At 40.0% G+C, this 23,518-nt stretch overlaps 2 protein-coding genes, 1 long non-coding RNA gene and 1 other non-coding gene across 5 annotated transcripts in view; 1 reads left to right on the top strand and 3 right to left on the bottom strand.

Moving 5' to 3' along the window:
- Positions 1-23,518, bottom strand: part of LOC135079223 (uncharacterized) — a 369,397-nt gene that overhangs the window by 54,759 nt on the left and 291,120 nt on the right. The window lies entirely within an intron of this gene.
- The window catches only part of LOC135079225 (AP-3 complex subunit beta-2), a 42,558-nt gene that overhangs the window by 2,051 nt on the left and 16,989 nt on the right, over positions 1-23,518 (bottom strand). Inside the window, exons 14-21 of the mRNA XM_063973816.1 lie at positions 21,906-22,152; positions 15,548-15,672; positions 7,805-7,902; positions 6,893-6,952; positions 3,880-4,012; positions 3,210-3,381; positions 1,914-2,116; positions 590-728 (exon numbers count right to left, since the gene is read on the bottom strand). Of these exons, the coding sequence (XP_063829886.1) occupies positions 590-728; positions 1,914-2,116; positions 3,210-3,381; positions 3,880-4,012; positions 6,893-6,952; positions 7,805-7,902; positions 15,548-15,672; positions 21,906-22,152 (1,177 nt within the window). The remainder of the gene's footprint in view (positions 1-589; positions 729-1,913; positions 2,117-3,209; positions 3,382-3,879; positions 4,013-6,892; positions 6,953-7,804; positions 7,903-15,547; positions 15,673-21,905; positions 22,153-23,518) is intronic.
- On the bottom strand, positions 4,437-4,575 carry LOC135079585 (U4 spliceosomal RNA). The gene has a single exon (XR_010258826.1). It is a non-coding gene; the product is annotated as a U4 spliceosomal RNA (small nuclear RNA).
- Positions 18,328-21,322, top strand: LOC135079228 (uncharacterized). 2 transcript variants are annotated; one of them, XR_010258758.1, is made up of 7 exons: positions 18,328-18,628; positions 19,226-19,434; positions 19,514-19,702; positions 19,819-20,066; positions 20,151-20,322; positions 20,621-20,691; positions 21,212-21,322. It is a non-coding gene; the product is annotated as an uncharacterized LOC135079228 (long non-coding RNA). The 2 variants fall into 2 exon arrangements; XR_010258759.1 differs by having other exon boundaries at positions 18,329-18,628; positions 19,271-19,434.

Here is a 23,518-nt window from a genome sequence, read left to right as displayed (position 1 = left end):
AAGCAGAATATTTTTATAAGTAAAAATACACCACATTTTTGTAATTTATTGATTATTTAAATAATCAAGGCATACCTCAATGAAGAATGTGAGACAGAGTAAGTGATGATAAATAAATGCATTATGATCAACTTTCATTTTTCCTCACGTGCCCTTGTTCATCTTTCATTCCTTTTGCAAAAATAAAAATAAAGAAAAGGAGAGTAAAGTAAAGAAGAGGGTTATTGACCCTCATGATTAAACATGTAGGCTATATTAAAATTCAATGCCGTGTGGTGACGGCAGAGTAGAATACATTTGTCACCAACCCCTACTCTTCCCGCGGGTGTCGTGAGGCGACTTAGGGACTACACATCAAACAGAGAACGGGCAGCAGCGCTCTCTGACAAACATCAATCTTTTAAACTGCGATCTCCAACCCGCCTGCCAAGCGTGGGGATTATGGCAAAACCCTCCACTATAGTGGAGGAGGCTCATAGTCCAGCAGTGAACTGTAAAGGGCTGTTGATGATGATATTAAAATTTATAATGATCTGTGATAAACTGAATATACATCAAAAACGGCTTTAAAGTGAAAGGATCTACTCACCAACGGAGCTGACGATGGTGAACTCGACGGGCTGGATGGAGTCTGCGAAGTCTACCCCCATAGTGGTGGTTGCCTGCGCGCCGCAAGACAGTAATGGGATTGGCGCGAAGTCGTGGATGGCGCGCGAGCCCGTCAGCGTCTGGAAATAGTCAAGTAGTAGATAAATGTAAAATTTGAAGGCATCACTAGCTCAATGAAATAGAGAAACACGAGTCTCAACGCGCCACATTTTAGAGTAGGCGCAAACCGTTGATTTTTTATCGGCCGATAGTTTAATCGGGCAGTTGATCAGTATGGGCATGTATGGGAGTGCGCACACTACGCCTATTCGATTTGGCCGATTCTTCATACAAATTAAAATCGGGCACAACTATCGGCCAACTAAAAATCAACGGTGTGCGCATACTCTTATATGAGTAACATATTATTATGTATAGATGAACTACACTGAACTGTCCCACCAAAGTCATTGACAGGGGGGCGCTACCATCGTTCAACTCTATAGTTTCCAACCTGGCAAAAATCGGAACCAGCGATCCTGTATTGACGGTGGCGCCCCTTTGTCAATGTCATGGACAGGACAGTACAGTATTTTGGAACTATAGGTCTATCAGCTTTAACATTGTCAGGAGGGCGCTACTATCTATATTGGATTATTATTTTGTTTTTTGCCACGTTGGACAACCATATAAATATGGACGCCAATATCAATACTGGGTAGTTAATTTTTGATTTATGGCACTTGATGTTTCAGAATCGTTGAACAATACTATAGTTTAACGATTCTGAAACGTCACATGACAAAAATTGGAACTAATAACCCCGCATCATATCATCATAGTAGCGCCCTCCTGTTAATTTCATAGCTGACACGGAATTTTAAATAGGATGAATTGGGAATTAAATCTCATCATTTATTAAAAAAAAAACCTTATAAAATTAAGTGCAAGGAATATAATAATAAGTAATATTAAAACCACCTCACCTTCTTATTAACCCTGATATTCGTGACCTCCTGGTTGCTAGAGTTGGTGAAGGTAATCTCCACAGCGCACATCGACCTTGAATACAGGTGCAACGCGCAGACTAATCACTTATTTGACAGAGATTTTTTATAATATAAAGAGTTACATTAATAACACCTTACCTTCTTATTAACCCTGATATTCGTGACCTCCTGGTTGCTAGAGTTGGTGAATGTAATCTCCACAGCGCACATGGATCGTGAGTACAAGCGCGGCGGGCGAAATAGCGGCGGTAGAATGATCACTTATTTTATAAAGATTTTTTTATAAAATAAAGAGTAACATTAATAACACCTTACCTTCTTATTAACCCTGATATTCGTGACCTCCTGGTTGCTAGAGTTGGTGAATGTAATCTCCACAGCGCACATAGACCGTGAGTAGAGATGCGGCGCGCGCGACCACCGCCTTTGGGCGCCCACGCCACGCCACACCACGCGTGGGACCAGCTCCACGCTCTCTTCTGGGACTAGGAAGGGGCCCACGGGGATTATGGCGTCGCCTGCGGGAATAAGTAATACCTGTATAATATCTTTGGACAATTTCACACAGCACTCTAGCCTTAAGTAAGCAATTAATATGCTTGTGTTATGGGTATGGCTAGCTTAACGGACACACTAAATATACTTTTTTTAAATTCATCATTTCAATTTCTGCCCGGTCGGCAATCGAACCCGGGACCTCTCGGCATTGTAGTCCGTTTTAGAACCACTACACCAAATGGCCGACGTAATAAGTATTATTTAATACTTCAATAATTATTGAATGCAGTTCCAGCTCTAAAATATACTGTACTATGAGACGGGTATAAACAAAAAAAGTTGTGTAGTTCGAATTATGAATTTTTAAGCTCTACGCTCTCGTCTGGGACTAGGAAGGACCTATGGGGACTATAGCGTCACCTAGGGAGGTAAGTTCAAATGTTACTTGCCAAAAACAGTAAGAAAAAGTAATAATATTATGGTAAGAACATGCTCGCAGAAATGCAAAACTAATAAATTCTAATAAATAAAAGTCAATTAGATATAATAAAACTAATAGTAAATCAATGTCGCCAAATAAAAAGCATAGCAAGCTAGTCATTCAATTTTAAGAGATAATATCGATGAGTGTTGTCATAGTCATAGTCATAAATGTTTATTGCATCATGTTGGTAATGCTATCTAAGCAAGCTGAAGATTAAATAGGTTACAGATAAACAGAACTGGATCTATTCGTAAACGCGATGTTTCCAGCTTCCAAACCACACAATATTAGAAACTATACAATATAGCTGGTACTGAGGGCCTAGTGTGTTTACATCAAACGCGCTCAAAAAATGACAAATGTATGACGGATTGTACAGCGCCCCTAGCGGGAAACGTTCAAAAACTATAATTTTCATACATTTTTTAAATGTGCTCTCACGCGTGTTTTATGTAAACTCACACTCAGCCTACTGTAGGCCTAAGATGCGCGGCGCGATAAGCGGTTATCACGCCATTTGATCGATTTTGCCCATACATTTTGACGTCGATAAAAGTTATCACGGCGCGCATCTTAGGCCTACTGGACGCCTAATAATGTCTGAAACAAACGATCGAAATAAAATTTACCTTCTGGAAAGCCCGGGGCCGCCGTAGTGGGCGACAGGAAGCCGCCGCAAGTGGGCGTCATGGTGGGCAGGCTGCTGGCCACTTCATCCAGCTCTAGAAGCAGCTCCAGGTTGGATTTCTCATTCTTGTGCTCTGCGCTGGATGGTGTTTCGGGTTTTTGTTCTGGTTTTTGCTGAAAAAATAAATATAAATGTAATCTCAAGATTACATACAAAGTTACGATATTCTGCACAGAACAATAATTAATTCCAGTTGCAAGTTGCAACGAGAAAAGTTAATGTGAACTAAAATAGTAAGACACGGGTCTTAACGCGACGTTTATTAATGAGTTACATTATGTACTCACGGCTTGACGTTTCGGCTGCGATGCTGCAGCCGTGGTCACAAGCAGTCTGCTGTAACTCATTAATAAACGTCGCGTTAAGACCCGTGTCTTTCTATTTTAGTTGAAATGGAACGCGAAAGTTTAAAATCTTAAATTCTTAATGTGAACTGTGAGGGTAGTATGTTTAACTGTTATCAAGATTTTTCATAGAATAAAGAATGCTCGCAATGTATTAGAAATAATTATTAATTACCGCAATAGCATTTATTTAATTATTATAAAACGTTATAAAAGGGTTAAAAAAATCAACTTATAACAAATGAAACAAAATCAATTACACCCAACCTTTTTATCAGTTTTCTGCGCGTTCTGTTTGGGCGTCTCCTCGGGACTGCTCTCGCCGGAGCTGGCGTCCGAGCTGTCCGAGCCGGACGACTCACTGTCCGACTCGCTGTCCGACGTGCCCGAGTTCGACGACCTGACGAATTACAGTAAGTTTCTGAATAAATGACACGCCGAGAAAGTAATACAATGTGCTATAATTTTCACACTTTAACATAAATAAATTACTATTATTTTATTACAAAATACTCAAATAAAAATATCACACAATCTTTTGTTATAAATAAAAATAAATAATTATTATTTTATTTAATCTCTTGAAAAAAAAAGTGCACGGGGTCATCTTTTGTGAGTAAGCACCGCCAGTCACTGGATTAATTTATTACCTACTTTCCGAAAAAAAAAATTAAAAACAAATTACTCACATAATTTCGCTCGCATTTCTAACCATTTGTAAAGAAACCACACACAAACATAACCTTTCCAACGAAATTACCGTAAAGGAAAAGATTTCATACAGTACTGAATACTGTTGAAGTAGAGTATAGAAAGTTTCTTAGGCCATTACGGCCGTTCAAAAATTGCCATAGCGGACGGTATTTCACGTCCACAAGGCGGGGTATTGGTAAAGTTTTCAACTAGCAATAATCGCACCTCGGATTAACCTCATTGGTTACGATATTGCCTCTGCGCAAAGTTAACTAAACGAAAACTCCGCGGAGGTCTTAAAGTCTGGAAAAAAGCAAACTAAACCGCGAGCTAAAAACGGATAGTGACATCTGTTGGCGTTTTGGCGAACTAACTTCTGCAAGTACTTGCAATGCAAGATTGAAAGCAAGCTCATATTGGTAGTGGATTTTTGCTAGCGAAATAAATAAAATTATTGTGATAAATTATTAACTTTAATAAATAATAATAATAAACTTTATTTTTAAAAAAGGAAAAGATTTGATGTAGCTTAAAGAGTAACTTTGTAAGCACAACAAAATAGTGAAAAATAATAATAGTAGACATAAAATAAAAACTGTTTTGGATTTTGGGTTGGTTTTTGGTCCTATAAAAAATAATAATAAAAGAAACTACTGACCCCAGGAACAATCGGCTGTCATTGTAAAAAATGAATTAAAATCCAATACAAATGTTTTTTAATGGAATTTAATGGCAGTTTTTTTAAAGTTATAGTCCAGACTATTTTTTTTTAATTATTAATATTCCAGCACTTGTTAATATACAGTCGTGGTCAACTAATTAGGGACGTTATATGACTAAAACACAAGACCGTCTCTCCAGTCCCAAAAAAAAATCTTCACGAGGCTTTGTAGCTTGTGTCTATTAATAACAAGTAATTTGGCTAGTATTCTAAATATTTGAAGGCCAGAAAAGAAACTAGCTAGTTGCGATCAATATTTTTAAAATAAATAAATTATTGCCACCTACACATTTATTGACCTAGGGATGGACAACTAATTAGGGACACGTAACACTTTCACTGTAAATGTAAATAAATTGGAAATTATTTAAGTGTTTATTACATAAAAAGTTTTCATTAATAAATATAGAATACAAAACAAAATCATCAAACGTATTTTTATAACCAATATGGTTGGTTTTGTTGGTTATAACCATTTGACATCGGCGCGGCATGGATGCAATCAAATCATTACAGGTTTCTAAAGAAATATTATTCCAAATACCATTAAATGCCACGAAATGCTGATTTTTAGTGCCAGTACGTTGAGCTGCAACTTTTTCCTTCGTTTCATACCATAAGCTCTATAGGGCTTAAGTCTGAGTTGTTTTTGGGCCAATCTAGTACCGTCACTGACTGTTGCGCTAGGAATTATTAAACAGAGTACGCGGTATGTTTTGGGTCGTTATCGTGTTGAAATGTTCATGAGACTGGTAAGACTTCTTCAGCATACGATAGCATCGTTTTCTCCAATATTTATTTGTATTGGAATTGCTGAAGTTTAACTTCAGTTCTTTTTATAGGTTACACTCTATGTCCAGAAAAACAGTCCCATATTTTTATTTTGCCGCCTGTATGTTTCACCTGCTTCTTCGTTTACTTTGGTATCATTTAGGACTTTACAGGTCGTCGCACGTATTGTCTGTCATCGGATGAAATAAGATTTATCTTGACTTCATCAGAAAACAGCACATTTATCCATTGAGCAAAAGCCTAATGTCCATACTTTCTTGCAAACGCCAATCTTGCTTCTTTGTGTTCCATCTTCAGTAGTGGAACTTTTCGAGGAACTCTTCCTACAAGCTTCACCAGTCGCCTTCCGACGGTCCTCGCAGATACTCCAGCAGTCGGTTCTGGTCCAAAAATCTCGCTCTTGATCAGAACGAAACCTTTAAAGGGGTCTCTCTTTGCGAGAGTGACCATTCTGCGATCCATCTTGTGGGGTTGTTTTTATTGGCTTCTTCCTTCTAGGCATACTTTCTGTGGTTTCATGATTTTGAAATAAGCCACTGCATCGTAGATTCATGTTTTTGGAACATTTAAGATGATCTGCAATTTACCGGTATGGCCATCCACACTGATAAAGATTGATTATAACTTAGCGCATTGTTGCTTTTCTTTCAGCCCATTACCTTTAATAATTTGATGAGTTTTTAACTCGCAAGATAAGAATATCGCTTTTCAAATTGACGCCGAAATTACAAATGAACAGAATAGAAGTTATTACTTTTTATTTTTAATTTAGAAGGAAAAACTTAACCGTCCCTAATTAGGTGGCCAGACCGTCCGTACCATAATTACCGATTCATGTGATTTGATTAAGATTTTTTATTAAGTTACTAAGTTTTTTTGTTGTTATTGTATTCTGTTAAATAGAGTACTTGATAGTCAATATGTTTACAAAGTAACAGCCAGTAATATTGAATGAAGCTCACAATAATAGGATATGAACACTTAGTATTGCTTAGTATTCTATCTGTCCCTAATTAGTTGACCACGACTGTATAAGTTCATAACTAAAGTGGACTAAACCCTTTGTGGACTTACCTATAATTGTTGGATTGCTTCGGTGTCACTTGTTTCTTTTCCTCGTTGTTACTTTCTTCCCTGAAAATTGAAATATTGACATTTTAATAGTGATAAATGTGACACAGTTGGACAACACTGAAGTGTCCCAAATATAACATTGACAGGAGGACGCTACTATCGATACTCAGTTATTAGTTCCGATTTTTGCCACGTTGCGTTGGATAACACTGAAGTGTGAGAAGTGTCCCATAAAATTATCAGTTATGACATTTACAGGAGGGCGCTATAGACGCAATACAGTGAACTGTCCCGCCCGGGACATTGACAGGGGGGCGCAACTGTCAATACCGGATCGCTGGTTCCGATTTTTGCCAACGTGGCAAAAATCTATCGACATGAATTTTAAATTTTACTGTCTTTAAATTTAAATTATAATTGTCATTTTTATGAATAAAGATAATTATGAAGAAAAATTGGGTGCATTTTTTTATATCATTTTTTCGAAAACTTATCGATACATCTATGTGAACCGTACGAAACATACCCAGCACTAGTCACATTCGTTTGACAGCTGTCATTCTAATCAAGCTATTTTGGATAGACTATAACGATTCAGAATAGGGTATTTGCCACAACCATCAATTGACGTACTTTTTAAAACTGTCAAAACAACTCTCCCATAGATTTTGTATGACAGTACTAGCCAAGTGACGTTACTATTTTGTAAACTCAATTCAACTACTTTTTTCAATTACAATGCAAACAAAAATCTTAATTTACAGGTAATTTAAATATAATTAAGTTTTTAAGACCAGAATGAGGTGCGTTTTTCAAAGTTGTGCTTTAGAATTATTGAAGAGTGGTGCCCAATAAATTGTTCGACTATAATAATATGATGTAAATGTCAGTATTGATATTGTTGCCACTCACTCGTCGTCTGACGAGTCCTCGGAGCTGTCGGAGCCGGATGAAGACGATGACGACGAGCCGGAACTGCTTTCGGGCTCCGAGTAGAAGCTCTTATTCTTCTGAAAACGAAAAATATGTATGTTTAAAGGATGTTCTGATATGTATAATGTGACTGTTTTAAACAACCGATGATAATTTATTATTTCTTCGATTTTTTTTAGTTTTTCGTTGAAAGTCTATCTTCACAGCGTCAGCACAGCGTCCAGAATGGCGGGAGATTGTGAAGAGGCAAGTCCACGAGTTCGAGGTGCAGCGTACGACTGAACTCGACGCGAAGCGCGATGACTTGAAGGCCCGTCCATCTGCCGCCATTCACTATAACTATGTTGGCGGCGTGCTCAGATGCCCTCAATGCGCGAGGGATTTGTGGTTAAAGATATTTATTTTCTCAAAAAGATTACAATGCAATCACTTACAGAGAAACATTAATTTGTCTTAATAATAATAAACAATACAAAAACGATTTAGCGTAGCAGTTCTATTAAAAGTGATTTTTTATTTTTATAAAGCAGGTAGGTGCAAATAAAATACAAGCCATCCAGTAAGTCACTGCGCGGCGCGGCGGCGGGCATGAATAGGTACAATTTGAAAACATGTTTTGTACGGGATAGGACACATTTAACATTTGAGCGAGTGGCTTATAGGCTGTTTTCATAATAATTTGACAAATTTGATATTTTATAATGATTTTATGATAAATGATAGTTAGTTTTTGACGTTATATTTATTAATATTATAATTGGTATTAATAAGTGTATTATTATAATTAATTAGTATAATATAATGTACATATTTGTAATTAACTTACTCATCTTATTAATTATAACTTAATAATGATGATTGGCGGGTTTTAATTATTTTTATTATTATTATTATTTTTTATTGTTTAAATTTGATTATTTATTATAATTAATTAGTATAATATAATGTACATATTTGTAATTAACTTACTCATCTTATTAATTATAACTTAATAATGATGATTGGCGGGTTTTAATTATTTTTATTATTATTATTTTTTATTGTTTAAATTTGATTATTTATTTAATTTTTTTTTTATGTTTGTAATTTGTAAATAATATAATGTATATATATATATATATATATATATATATATTTGAATTAATTTATTTTTAGGCATTCAATATGTGATGTTTTAAAAGCTTTTTAAAGGTATGTAGTGATTTAGCGTCCTTTATATCTCTGGGCAATTTATTGTAATATTGGACTCCTTCATATAGGATACTTTTTTTCCCGTAACCTGTTCTGGGGGCTATTAAGCAGATGTTGTTAGCTCGCCTGGTCATACGTTTATGATACTCGATTTTTTTGGTAAATGTCAAAGTGGAGTGAATATCTTTAGTTAGAATTTTTCTTATGAGGTGACATGTATTAAATTTATAAATTTGGGTCAAATTCATTAATTTTGATTTTTTGTATACGTCTGTAGTAGGTGTTCGATAATTATACTGAAATAAGGTTTTAATGAATTTATTTTGAGATATTTGTAATCTTTGTATGTTTGTTTTGTTAGCTGAGCCCCAAATTTCTACAAGGTAGTCTAGGTGGGGTTTTACTAGGGAATTATAGATTGTGTATCTAACATATGTTGGTAGACATCTAACTATGTTTTTTATTGCACCAGTTAGCGAAGAGACTTTACTACGAATTTTTTCAATGTGCGATTCCCATGTTAGTTTTTCATCTAGCACGAGGCCCAAGTATTTTTCTTTAGCTACCCTATTAATTTCCTGTCCATCAATTGACAAAGGATTGAAGTTATCAATCTTTTTATTTTTAGCGGCGAATATTATGTAGTTTGTTTTTGTAGCATTAATTGTAAGCAAGTTAGATTGGATTTTACCGCGAAAATGGGCTACGTAAGCCATCTTCGGGCACACCAGCGCCGCCAAGACAGCTAGGAGTCGGAGTGGTCGCCATGGCCGAAATCGGTCGGATGGATCATCATCATCATCATTTATATGACAAAAGTTTTTGTTAGGATAAACTGCTCTCAATATTGGGATTTTTATTAGCGGTCAAGTTTTAGCTTCCATAGGATTAGCATCAGTAGGCACATGCTTGTGAAGTTTGTACCGTTCGTTCGTCTTACCTAATTTTAAACTTTAATGTGACATGCAATAATCGAATTGAACTAAAATTTTATGTGAGTGGTGACTAGCTGTAGCCTCATAATAGTGGCTTGGCTCTACTTGGCACTTAGCTTCGTGTGAATAGTGAATAGAATACTGCTGTATATAACGGCGGCTCAGCCCTATCCTGCGGCCAACGTGGTTGGTATTGACGGTGATGGCCGATTTGCTGCGGCGTGATCAATATCTCTTGTTCAGATCTAGTGCAACTCTTGTTCAGAATTTACAGCTTTACCGACATATCGGTGGCACAGAATAATAATAAGTACTACGTACAGAAGTTTTACTTCGCGAAGGTATTTAAAAAAATGTATGCTCAATGTAATTAACAATATGGTGTAATTTAGCCTGTCTCAAGAGTCAAGCACCATTTTGTTGACAAACGTCAGTGATCGGCACTGCGCCGAAGCTATAGGGCTGACTTCGGTTAAATGATGTGACGTGAGGTGCCAAACTGCGGAAAATGGCGGAGGAAATACATGATTTAGCATGAATTATCATGAATAATATTAACTACTTATTTACCTCTCAGTGTCTTGAGGCAACTTAAAAAAGTACATTCTGTGTTTTTATTATTATTTAGGCAGTTAAATACTGCACAGTATTTAGTACACCATTTTCTTTATTTTCTTCCATCGTACACAAGAATACGCGTGCGTGAGTGAGTCAATGTTCGCTCGTATGTGAGGCCTTGTCGAATAGTATCCTGTAAGTGGGCCATCGTGCGTGTTTTGTTTTCGATGTAAACTCGCGGAGATGAACAGGCCTGTCGGTGGCTTAGTCCTATACGGCGACGACGCCCGATCAACAATTACTGCGTCGGTGCGTTCGTAGGCGGCGGCAACCAGAGCAAACAATAGTGTTGCAGTGCTGCATCGGTGGCGCGATATTGTGTGTATGTCGCAGGAAAATTGTATGATTCCGCATTTTACAAACGGCGTCGTCAGTTCACAAACGATCGCTGCTCTATGAAATGCCGAAGGCAAAATGTAAATTGCCTGGGCACTTTATAATATGCCAAAACATTTGATAGCCAATTCAATTGCTGTTTACAAAATGCCGCGGCAAATTGAAGTATTTAGTTCTTTTTCTTACCACGCGAGGCGCTGCTAATCAAAACAAGAAAAATGGCGTCGAGTCGTGGTGTTGTGATACAAAAAACAGTGCAAATTCTACGTATTCAAAGGACTTTTCACAAAAAAAGACATTTATTATACTTAGTGAATTAAAACTATTTTACGATTCACAAATAGGAGCAGTGAAAAAGCTATGGAAAAATGAAATAGTTTTTGAGGTTATCCGGCACGTAAAAAAAGCTAAGGTGACAATGGAATCTGGTGCTCGGACTGGTGGAGGACTGCTGCGGAATATTATTGGTTTAAAAAAATATTGTGTTCTCTTCTAGACTTCTTCTAGGTATAATTAAAATGTAAGACTTAATTAAAGGACTGACTATCGAAACTTATTTTATGTCATAGTTTTATGTACCTACCTATAGGTACGTCAATAGTTTAAATTAGTTTAGTGTTGTTTTTATTACGAAAATATTTTAATTACTTTAGGAGTAGCTAGTATTTTAGGTTTGTCTTACCTGAATAGACACCTACCTGATTTCTGAAATTAAGTCTGATTTGTCCAACATGTGTTTTATGATGGTCACCCTATTGCAACAATCATATTCGAAATTTTATCAATTGAACGAGTCGCCAATTTGCCTTCGGCATTTCATAGAACAGCGAGCGTTTGTAAACTGACGACGCCGTTTGTAAAATGCGGAATCATACAATTTGCCTGCGACATGTACACCTCCCCGCGTTCGCCCCGTCCGCGTCCGTACTAGAGCGTGGATGTGACGTCACGGCAGCCAGGTGCAAAGTTAACTTGACTGGTACTTACCGGCGGTTCGGCGCGGTCCGGCGGCGGCGCCCTATCAGCGAGTTCGTCTCGCTCGCGGGCGGCGGCGCCGAGCGTGGTCTTTATAGGCGGCGGCAACCAGAGCAATGGTGCTGCACTACATATTAGTGTTGCATCTGTAGCATTTATAGAATTTATAGAAGTGATACTTACGGCGGCGGCGGTTATCGTCATCTTTATAGCCGGTACATGCATCAGAGAAAACAGTAGCTAGGTAGTTATTTATTTAGGTATATTACACTACATACCAGATCGTCGGTCCACCTAGTGGGAGGCCTGCCCACGCGTCTTCCGGCTCGTGGTCGCCACTCAAGAACTTTCCTGCCTCAGCGGCCATCAGCTCTCCGAGCTATGTGCCCCGCCCACTGCCACGATTCACGATCTGGTGAAGGTCGCGGGAGGCGCCTGGATGCGAGCGGCGCAGGACCGGTCTTTGTGGAAATCCTTGGGGGAGGCCTTTGTCCAGCAGTGGACGTCTTTCGGCTGAAACGAACGAACGAACACTACAGTCATACCGGCGGCTCGGCGCGGTCCGGCGGCGGCGCGCGGTCAGCTCGCTCGTCCCGCTGGCGGGCGGCGGCGGCGAGCGCGGCGGGCGGCGCGGCGGGCAGCGCGCGGTACCCGCTGGCCGCCGACCCGATGTACTGCGACAGTGTGCCTACCGCGAACTGCGTACGGTCGAGAATGCAGTGACAGTAGTAATGTTGCACCACCTACCGGCGGGGGCGCTCTATCAGCGAGCTCGTCGGCGCGCTCGCGGGCGGCGGCTCACTAAAGAATATATCACTAAAGAACACCCTGTTCTTTAGTGATAGCGTGATTTTGTGTGGCGGTCAATTATAGAAGTGGCATTAGTGATACTTACCGCGAACTGCTTACGGTCGAGAATGCAGTGATAGTAGTAATGTTGCACTACATACCGGCGGCGGCGCCCTATCGGCGAGTTCGTCTCGCTCGTGGGCGGCGGCGGCGAAGGGTGTTCTTTATTAGTGATTTTGTGTGGCGGTCAATTATAGAAGTGGCATTAGTGATATTTACCGGCGGCTCGGCCCTATCCGGCGGCGGCGCTTTATCAGCGAGCTCGTTGCGGCGGCGAGCGTGCTCTTTATAGACGGCGGCAACCAGAGCAATAGTGTTGCACCTGTAGCGTGATTTTGTGTGGCGAATTTATAGAAATGATACTTACGGCGGCGGCGCCCGATCAGCCCGATAGCGTCATATTTATAGTCGGTTCATGCATCAGAGAAAACAGTATTTATTATTATCGGTTTTTGGGCCTTTACTTGTGCCAACTCGACCAGGTTTGATCTATTGTGGCAGCCCTTGTCTTTAGAGTTCACTGCTTAGTCCCGTTGAGTCTATAAATTTCCAGATTCTTTGGAGCGTGAAAACAGTATCTAGGTAGTTATTTATTTAGGTATATTACACTACATACCGGCGGTTCGGCCCGGTGCCGGTCCGGCGGCAGCAAGCGTCGTCTTTATAGGCGACAAAGTTGCAAGTTGGAATCACAGCGGCGGCAACCAGAGCAAACCATAGCATAGTGTTGAGAAGTTGTAAGTTGAAATCACAGTGGTGGCAACTAAAACAAACTATATTGTACCACATACCGGCGGCTCGGCGCGGTCCGGCGGCGGCGCGCGGTCAGCTCGCTCGTCCCGCTGGCGGGCGGCGGCGGCGAGCGCGGCGGGCGGCGCGGCGGGCAGCGCGCGGTACCCGCTGGCCGCCGACCCGATGTACTGCGACAGTGTGCCTACCGCGAACTGCGTACGGTCTGGAATGCAGTGACAGTAGTAATGTTGCACCACATACCGGCGACGGCGCTCCATCAGCGAGCTCGTCAGCGCGCTCGCGGGCGGCGGCTCACTAAAGAATATATCACTAAAGAACACCCTGTTCTTTAGTGATAGCGTGATTTTGTGTGGCGGTCAATTATAGAAGTGGCATTAGTGATACTTACCGGCGGCTATTATAGGCGGCGGCAACCAATAGTGCTGCAACCAAAAGAGCAATAGTGCTGCACTACATATTGGTGTTGCATCTGCAGCATGATTTTGTGTGGCGAATTTATAGAAGTGATACTTACCGCGGCGACGGTTAGCGTCATCTTTATAGCCGGTCCATGCATCAGAGAAAACAGTAGCTAGGTAGTTATTTATTTAGGTATATTACACTACTGTTAATTATGAAAAATCTAAAACGTTAAAATAATGGTATCGTTGTGGCCAATGAGATGCTGTCATAGTGACATTGACAATCAATGTCACACCAGGATTAGACGTCAGAATAGCGGGACGCGTGGAGATGACTCCGCGCGCTTTTGTGCTAAATGATGAATTCTATTTAAAATAAGGCAATATAGTGTGAAAGTTGAGTATTCAGTGTTTTATTTATGAGAATAGATCGACCGGCCTTTAATACTACATACCGGCGGCTCGGCGCGGTCCGGCGGCGGCGCGCGGTCAGCTCGCTCGTCCCGCTGGCGGGCGGCGGCGGCGAGCGCGGCGGGCGGCGCGGCGGGCAGCGCGCGGTACCCGCTGGCCGCCGACCCGATGTACTGCGACAGTGTGCCTACCGCGAACTGCGTACGGTCGAGAATGCAGTGACAGTGGTAATGTTGCACTACATACCGGCGGCGGCGAGTGTGGTATTTATAGGCAGCGAAGTTGCACTGATGTAGGTAGGTGTAGATCTTGCAGAGGAATGCGTTGTTGTAGTGTTGCACCGGTAGCGTGATTTCGTGTGACGGTGAATTTGTAGAGGTGAGATTAGTGGTACTTACCGGCGGCTCAGCTCGATCCGGCAGCGGCGCCCTATCAACCATCTTAGCGAAATCGCACAGATATAAATCGATGTACTTAGATCTTGCACTGGAGTCACAGTGGCGGCAACAAGAGCAAACCATAATGTAGTGTTGTACCACATACTGGCGGCTCGGCCGTCCGGCGGCGGCGCCCGGTCAGCGACCTCGGCGTCGGCGCGGCGAGCGTGTTCTTTATTAAAGCCTGGTCCGTGAGCACGTAGAATTTTGTCCAATGACCCCAAGCTTCCTTATCGCTTATTCAAGGATCCTTATCGCTCGCGCGTAATTATATTGCTGTCGTGACTGTGCGACGGGCGCTCGCAGTGAGTGTGCGAGCGCGACAGCAACATAATTACGCGCGAACGATAAGGATGGGTACCGTAGCTTGAGGTCATTGGACAAAATTCTACGTGCTCACGGACCAGGCTTTAGCGTGATTTTGTGTGGCAGTGAATTTATAGAGATGAGATTAGTGGTACTTACCGGCGGCTCGGCGCGGTCCGGCGGCGGTGCCCGGTTACTGACCTCAGCGTCGGCGCGCTTGCGGGCGGCGGCGGTAAGTGTGCTCTTTATAGGCAGCGAAATCGCACTGATATAAATCGATGTACTTAGATCTAGCACTGGAATCACAGTGGCGGCAACCAGAGCAAACCATAATGTAGTGTGTTGTATCTCATACCGGCAGCTCGGCCCGGTCCGGCGGCGGCGCCAAGCGTTGTCTTTATAGGCGACAAAGTTGCAAGTTAGAATCACAGCGGTGGCAACTAAAACAAACCATAGTGTAGTATCTCATACCGGCGGTTCGGCGCGGTCCGGCGGCGGCGCGCGGTCAGCTCGCTCGTCCCGCTGGCGGGCGGCGGCGGCGAGCGCGGCGGGCGGCGCGGCGGGCAGCGCGCGGTACCCGCTGGCCGCCGACCCGATGTACTGCGACAGTGTGCCTACCGCGAACTGCGTACGGTCTGGAATGCAGTGACAGCAGAGGTGAATAAAGGTAAGATTATAAGGGGCGTACGATCTGGAATACAATGACAGAATGAGTAAACAAAATGTATAATAATAATCACACATAATTTATAAAATCAGCCGGGCTATAATCTGGTCCGTGAGCATGTAGAATTTTGTCCAATGACCCCAAGCTACCCATCCTTATCACTCGCGCGTAATTATGTTGCTGTCGCGCTCGCACACTCACTGCGGGCGCCCGTCGCACAGTCGCGACAGCAACATAATTACGCGCGAGCGATAAGGATGGATAGCTTGGGGTCATTGGACAAAATTCTACGTGCTCACGGATCAGGCTTTAGAGTTAATTATCAGTTGCGTACGGTCTGGAATGCAATGACGATGTAGTGAAACAACAGAGATATAAACAAAGCTAAAGCTAGAGCTACCGATGTAATGCGATAGTCTGCCTACCGCGAACTGCGTACGGTCTGGAATACAACCACGGTAATAATATCATACAGTATTGTAACTTCATATAAGCCGACGAAACGCGAGCTTTCCTTCGAATTTCAAAAACCGGGACGCGGTCGAGATGAAAAAATTAGGGATGCCGCGAATGTGCCGAACGGACGTCGATGGCCTAGTGTTGAAAATGACTAAGGTGATAGGTCAAATTTGTCAAAAACTAGTCATGAATGTAACTGTCAGAAATGGTCATTCTCAGTCAGTTTGATTTGAAATGAAAATTATATATTGTATAAGACCAGCTTTTGCCAACGATTTCACCCGCCTGAAATTAAAGTAACATGTCATTAAGTACTCATTATGATTAGTAGATTCAATACTCAATACTCAATTCTTTATTGCATTTCAAAATTATTTTAGTATATTTAATCATAAATAGAAATTCTAAGTAGACAGATGTAATTAGAATGGGTACTGTAGGTGAGCAGCCCTATCGCATGTTGTCACACCGTGACGTACCGCGGGGCTGTTGACATTTATTTAAAAAATATGGCCGAGTTGGAATACTGTATAGTTAGTATTACCGTGATACAACGATAGTAGAGTTAAACACAGGTATTACTACGATTGTTAGGTGCATACAGCCTGCAATGCTGCAAATTACAATACTTATTAGATTTAATCTCATGTTGCAATACAGGGTCCATGTTTTGGGTCTATGTAAGAACTTTTATATACCAACATTGGAGCAATAAAGAATTTGAATTTGAAGGCATTGACAGTCAAGGCAGGCCTGTTCATCTCCGCGAGTTTACATCGAAAACAAAACACGCACGATTGCCCCCTACAAGAGTACTATTCGACAAGGCCTCACATACGAGCGAACATTGACTCACGCACGCGTATTCTTGTGTATGATGGAAAAAAATAAAGAAAATGGTGTACTAAATACTGTGCAGTATTTAACTGCCTAAATAATAATAAAAACACAGAATGTACTTTTTTAAGTTGCCTGAAGACACTGAGAGGTAAATAAGTAGTTAATATTATTCATGATAATTCATGTATTTCCTCCGCCATTTTCTGCAGATTGGCACCTCACGTCACATCATTTTACCGAAGTCAGCCCTATAGCTTCGGCGCAGTACCGATCACTGACGTTTGTCAACAAAACTTCTAAAAAACTTGCTTGACTCTTGAGACAAGCTAAATTACACCATATTGTTAATGACATTGAGCATACATTTTTTTAAATACCTTCGCGAAGTAAAACTTCTGTACGTAGTACTTATTATTATTCTGTGGTCAAGGTAATTAAAAGGTATTGCTACGATTATCAGGTGCTCAGGTGCGTATAGTCTGGAATGAAACTACAACGTAGTGAAACAACAGGGATATAAACAATGTTATCCCTGCCGATGTACTGCGATAATGTGCCTACGGCGAACTGCGTACAGTCTGGAATGCAACGACAGCAGAGGTGAATAAAGGTATTGCTACGATTATAAGGTGCGTACGGTCTGGAATACAACAACACCCAGATAGCAAGCGAACTTGCTGCAAACATGATTTTTATTTGAAATTAGATTGTCACGTCAAATATGACAAATCAAGTTTGTGGCAATATTGCTTTTTGATTTAGGTATGATGTTTCAAGGCTTTTTTAATTTTGAAGCAAGTTTGCATTTTGCGCTATGTTTCAAAGATGAAGTATCAAGTTTGTTTTTTGTTTGTTACAAACTTGCGTTAAACTGTCATACGCATGGAGCAAATAATCAGTGTTGCCAGAAGGTTACTTTTGTAACCTTTTAGGTTAATTTTGAACTGCATTGGTTACACTAATGAAAAGGTTACTTTTAGGTGATTTTTCAGAAATTGTAGAATTAACTTTTACAGGTTATTCAGTAAAAATATTAATAGTGACAATTTAAAAATTATGTCATAAACTGCATTTAAACATGAATTTGATTTATTATTTGTTAAAGACAATGAGTTTTAGCAAATGTTTTTTTGATAATAAAACGCAAATCCATGAAACGGTTTTATACGACCGGTCACTTTTCGGTCTTCATGGAATGGTCAAAATTTCGAATTTAGGTAAACATGAACCATCCATGAACAACCTTACACAATCGCTCCACCCCCCCCCCCCACCCCCCCCCCCCCCGTATGAAGGTTACTTTTTATTCAAAAAGGTTACATTTTTTTATATTTCTGGTAATTTCTGACAAGACCCGACTGGCAACACTGCAAATAATCACTAGTGGTCATACGCCAACGTCACTCGCCCGAAGCCATAAAAAAGAAAACAAAAACTTCCGGTTCCGGAAGAAAAAACAGCCAAGTGTTTTGCACTTTTGCAGCATACTCTATAATTTGTGTTTTGCAGTGCACAAAATCAGTGGTAGAACGTAGAACCTACAAGTTTTTTTGTTTTGCACGGTGTTTTATTTAATAAACGCTTCTGTTGTGCGAATTGGACGCGTGACGTGCTGAAGATTAAAGGTTAGTTCATTTATTTTTACTTTTACAAACAGAATTAATGATAATATGTAGTTCATATCTATCCCTTAAACCTTATTTACCTACTTTCAAACCCAGGCAACGTGTTCCAAGTGTTCCTAACCCTAAATAGTTCCTGCATGTTCGATCCTGTTTAGTTATGCATATTACTCAATATCTATTTCTAATTATCTAATTATGTGTAACAGAAAGGTGTTATTGTAAGTTGTAAATGTACATCGTGGACCCTGTCTTGCACTGCAATTGGAAAATAATACATAAATAGAACGTCTAAAATTAACAAATATCCTCAAATAAAATAAATTAATTGCTGTACAGTGATGGAAAAGTCATAGATTTTCCTTTCAATAATTATCATGTTGCTATGAAAATGCTACACTCATAGCACTTCAAAATTGTAAATGTAAATATAAAATACCCCCTAAACATCCTATCCACCTTATCATGTACTTTTATCCTACCTCGTTTAATTCTTAAAATTGTTAGTTATGTCTTAGCAAAGGTAACATAAATTTCCTCCTACATACCTATCTATTATTATATAATATAATTATAATTAATAGTGTTATTTGGTTTCAGACTGCATAATGGAATCAAAAAAATTTTTTTTGGTTACATTTTTAGATGAAGATGATGCTCCTGGCATAGTTTCATCAAAGTGGTTAAGATACCAACACTTGTTATTACCCTAATGTATGCACTGAAGAAATCAAAAACAAACTTGAAGAAGATGCCTGCACCTGAAGCAACATGGTCACAATATCAAATAAAAATACTTAAAAGTTATGGTAAAATAATTTTCTTTATTTTTGTATTGCTAAGTTATCACTAGATTTTACTATTGTGAGACTTTTTTATTTATTTCAGAAACTTATGGCGAAGCGCGATTACATTTAAAAAAAGCGGAAGAAACCTGAAATTTGGACTCAGACGAAGCAGAAAATGATGTTACAAATGAAGTGACAGTGGACATAATGTCTGCTGTAAATTACCCAGTCACCTCCGGTTCTAAAGAGGCCAAGCAAACACAACTCAAAGCTGTTAACTGCCAATCAGGTAACAGGTTTTTATAACATGCAATGAGCTTCTCTCGTCAAAGATGCAATGCGACAAAATTTCATATTTTCACTTGTTTTAGTTATGACTTTTCCATGTTTTTTTATTTGTTACAGAGTGCATTACAAACAAGCAATATGCTATACAGCAGAGTCATATGATTCAGATTGTGTCAGACCTAGCTAACCAAATGGCTGAAATCAATAGAAAATTGGATTTACCGTTAGCTAGGTCCGAAGAAACATTTTCACCAACAGATGACAATGCAGGTCTTTCAGAACTTTTGGCAAGTCTACCAGTAAAGATATTGCAAGTTTTAATAATTTCGATGACCATTTAAAAATAAACAAGAATACAGGCAATAGTATGTATAAATTAAATACTTAAACACAGGGCAAATTTTATTATTCTATGAAAACATTCTAATGCTACTTTAATTAAATTTCAGATGTCATTTTTGTCTGGTATTGGCGGCAGAAATGTAAGAAGCCTTACGACTAATATGTTGAGACGAATAATTCTAGATGATGTAGCCGAGTTGTATTCGTTAACTGGGAAACAGATGAAAAATTCGAATAAAAAGTCATTTATGAGTACAGAAACCTATAAATTAATCTTTCGTAAGTACCTTTATTTTATTACAAACTTATACAGGGTGTAAATGAATTCATAGGCAACCTTGCAGGGGGTGGCTCAGACCATCATTATGAACTTTTCCTATGACCAATTTTTCCTGTTTTCATACAAAAACTGATCACGAAAATAAAGTTGTTCATAATGATGGTCTGAGCTTCCCCCTGCAAGGTTGCCAATGAATTCATTTAGATACACCTGTATATCTCTCAATATACCTACTACTATTATTTTCTGAATCATTCGTGTTTGTTAGTGTTAATTGTTTCTATTTCTATTTTTCAGAAATATGTAGAAAGTCTAAAAGAAATTATAAGTGATTGGCTAAATCAAGCTAAAGTTAGACTTTCAAGAAGGTAAGATTTAATTTATTTACATTAGATGTATTTTATTTTACACTAGCGACCCGCCCCGGCTTCACACGGGTACATGTATTATACATATGTATAAAACAAAGTTGCTGTCGCTGTCTGTTCCTATATACATATGCTTAAATCTTTAAAACTATGCAACGGATTTTGATGCGGTTTTCAACAATAGTTAGAGGGATTTATGAGAAAGGTTATATAATAGAACCCCATACGAATCCGGGGCGGGTCGCTAGTTATACATATATTACATTATTATTACACAAGGGACAGACAGACAGCGACTTTCTTTTATACTATGTACCTAGTGATTTACAAATTTTAGATGTGCTCCTTTCAGAATTTTAACTAATAACCCCTTACCCTTATAGTTGTTTTTAAGGATTACTATAAATATATTTATTTCAGACGTAGTTCATAATTTTGTTAGTAGTACAGAAACTTATACAATTAAATGTAAAATAATGTCTTAACCTGTGGTAAATATACTTGTTTCTTTTTGTTTCAGAGCAGAAACACAAAATAAAGAAAAAAACCAATAGCGGCGACCATGAAACCGATTTTTTCTCATTTAAAGTAAGATAAGATAAAAGTATAAATAATAAAAAAATATATGTTATGTTTGTTGTTTTATTTAATGTCAAACATGCATATTCATTGCAAGTTTGTTAAGGCAAACTTACATATAATTTATAGAAGCAGACATAATGCAAGTTTGTTAAGGCAAACTTACATATAATTTATAGAAGCAGACATAATGCAAGTTTGTTAAGGCAAACTTGCATATACTTTATAGAAACACATTAATGCAAGTTTGTCGCTCGGAAACTAGAAAGTTTGATTTAAACTTGCCTCAAGTTTATATACTTGCCATGGCAAATTTGAAACAAAGCTTCATTTTTGATACATCAAACTTATTGCAAGTCAGATTCAAGTTTAAATTGTTATCTGGGCAGTAGAGTTAATTATCAGTTTCGTATGGACTGGAATGCAATGACAGAATGAGTAAACAAAATGTATAGCCTGGTCTGTGAGCACGTAGAATTTTGCTCGCACACTCAATGCGGGCGCCCGCTGCACAGTCGCGACAGCAATATAATCACGCGTGAGCGATAAGGATGGGTAGCTTGGGGTCATTGGACAAAATTCTACGTGCTCACAGTCCGGGCTTTAAACACGATCATTTATCAAGCAACATTCACCTTTAAAACTACTCTCCACAGTCGGCTTCGGCTTATCCGGGCGGAATATTTCAGCCGCGAACGCAGCCAACAGTTTTCCGTTCTGCGGTTCGATGAACCTCCGCAGCATCCTAGCTCGGTCTCTGACGTCATAGCTCGCGTCGTAGCGAGCTAGAGAGACTATGTACCGGCAGACTGGAAGCGTGTCTGGTTGGGTGATCGAGAGTTTGACAGCTAGTGAGAGCAGCTGGAGTTTTACTAGCTCGTCCTGGAAAAATAAATATTTTGGGTTGAATGATGGCACTCAAAGTTGCACAGCGTGCTTTGGAGAGGGCTATGCCCGATGTTTCTTTACGAGATCGAATCAGAAATGAGGATTTCCGTGAACGAACTAAAGTCGCTGACATAGCCCGACGGATTAGCAAGCTGAAGTGGCAGTGGGCAGGGCACATAGTACGCAGAACTGACGGCCGATGGGGCAGCAAGGTTCTGGAATGGAGGCCGCGTACCGGAAAACCCAGCGTGGGACGTCCACCTACAAGGTGGACCGACATCATAAGGTAGCGCGGGAAGCGCTGGACGTAGGCCGCTACCAATCGATCAACATGGAAAGCATTGGGGGAGGCCTATGTTTAGCAGTGGACGTCCTATGGCTGAAATGATGATGATGGTGAATGATGGCACAAGTTTCGGTCTCTAACGTCATAGCTCGCGAGCTAGTGAGACGATGTGGTGGCAGACTGGTAATTCTGGTTGGGTGATTGATAGCGTTATAGCTAGGAAAAGGAGCTGAAGTTTTACTAGCTCGTCCTGGAAAACAACATTTTTGGGTAGAATGATGGTAAGACTCGGTCTCTGACGTCATAGCTCGCGTCGTAGCGAGCTAGCGAGACTATGTACCGGCAGACTGGAAGCGTGTCTGGTTGGGTGATCGAGAGTTTGACAGCTAGTGAGAGCAGCTGGAGTTTTACTAGCTCGTCCTGGAAAACAACATTTTTGGGTAGAATGATGGTAAGACTCGGTCTCTGACGTCATAGCTCGCGTCGTAGCGAGCTAGCGAGACGATGTACCGGCAGACTGGAAGCGTGTCTGGTTGGGTGATCGAGAGTTTGACAGCTAGAGAGAGAAGCTGGAGTTTTACTAGCTCGTCCTGGAAAATAAATATTTTGGGTTGAATAATGGCACAAGTTTCGGTCTCTGACGTCATAGCTCGCGAGCTAGCGAGCTAGCGAGACTATTATAGCGAACTGGAAGCTTGTCTGGTTTGGTGATTGATAGTTTAACCGCTAGGGAAAAGAGCTGGTAGCTTCACTAGTTCGTCCTGAATCAAATAAATATTTTAGGTTGAATGATTGTTAGCGCCGTCAACCGAGAAAATGCGCTAATTCATTAATTAGAATTGATTAGCAACGTTAACAATCAGAAAATGTACTAAAATAATCAATTAGAGTCGATTAGTGATAAATAACATTCCATCTCTTTCTCACATTATCTGTCATCTCGCTTGCACATCAATTACTCTTCCACACACTTCTGGAATATTCGAGAGAAAAAGAAACGGGACGGCAACATCGGACCTCTCGCTTCGAACATTCCAGAACTATGTTCCAGAACATGAGAGACAGAGACAGGAA

This window comes from Ostrinia nubilalis, chromosome 16 (genome assembly GCF_963855985.1).
Source record: "Ostrinia nubilalis chromosome 16, ilOstNubi1.1, whole genome shotgun sequence".
NCBI classification, from domain to species: domain Eukaryota; kingdom Metazoa; phylum Arthropoda; class Insecta; order Lepidoptera; family Crambidae; genus Ostrinia; species Ostrinia nubilalis.
This window is presented reverse-complemented; position numbering and strand designations above follow the sequence as displayed.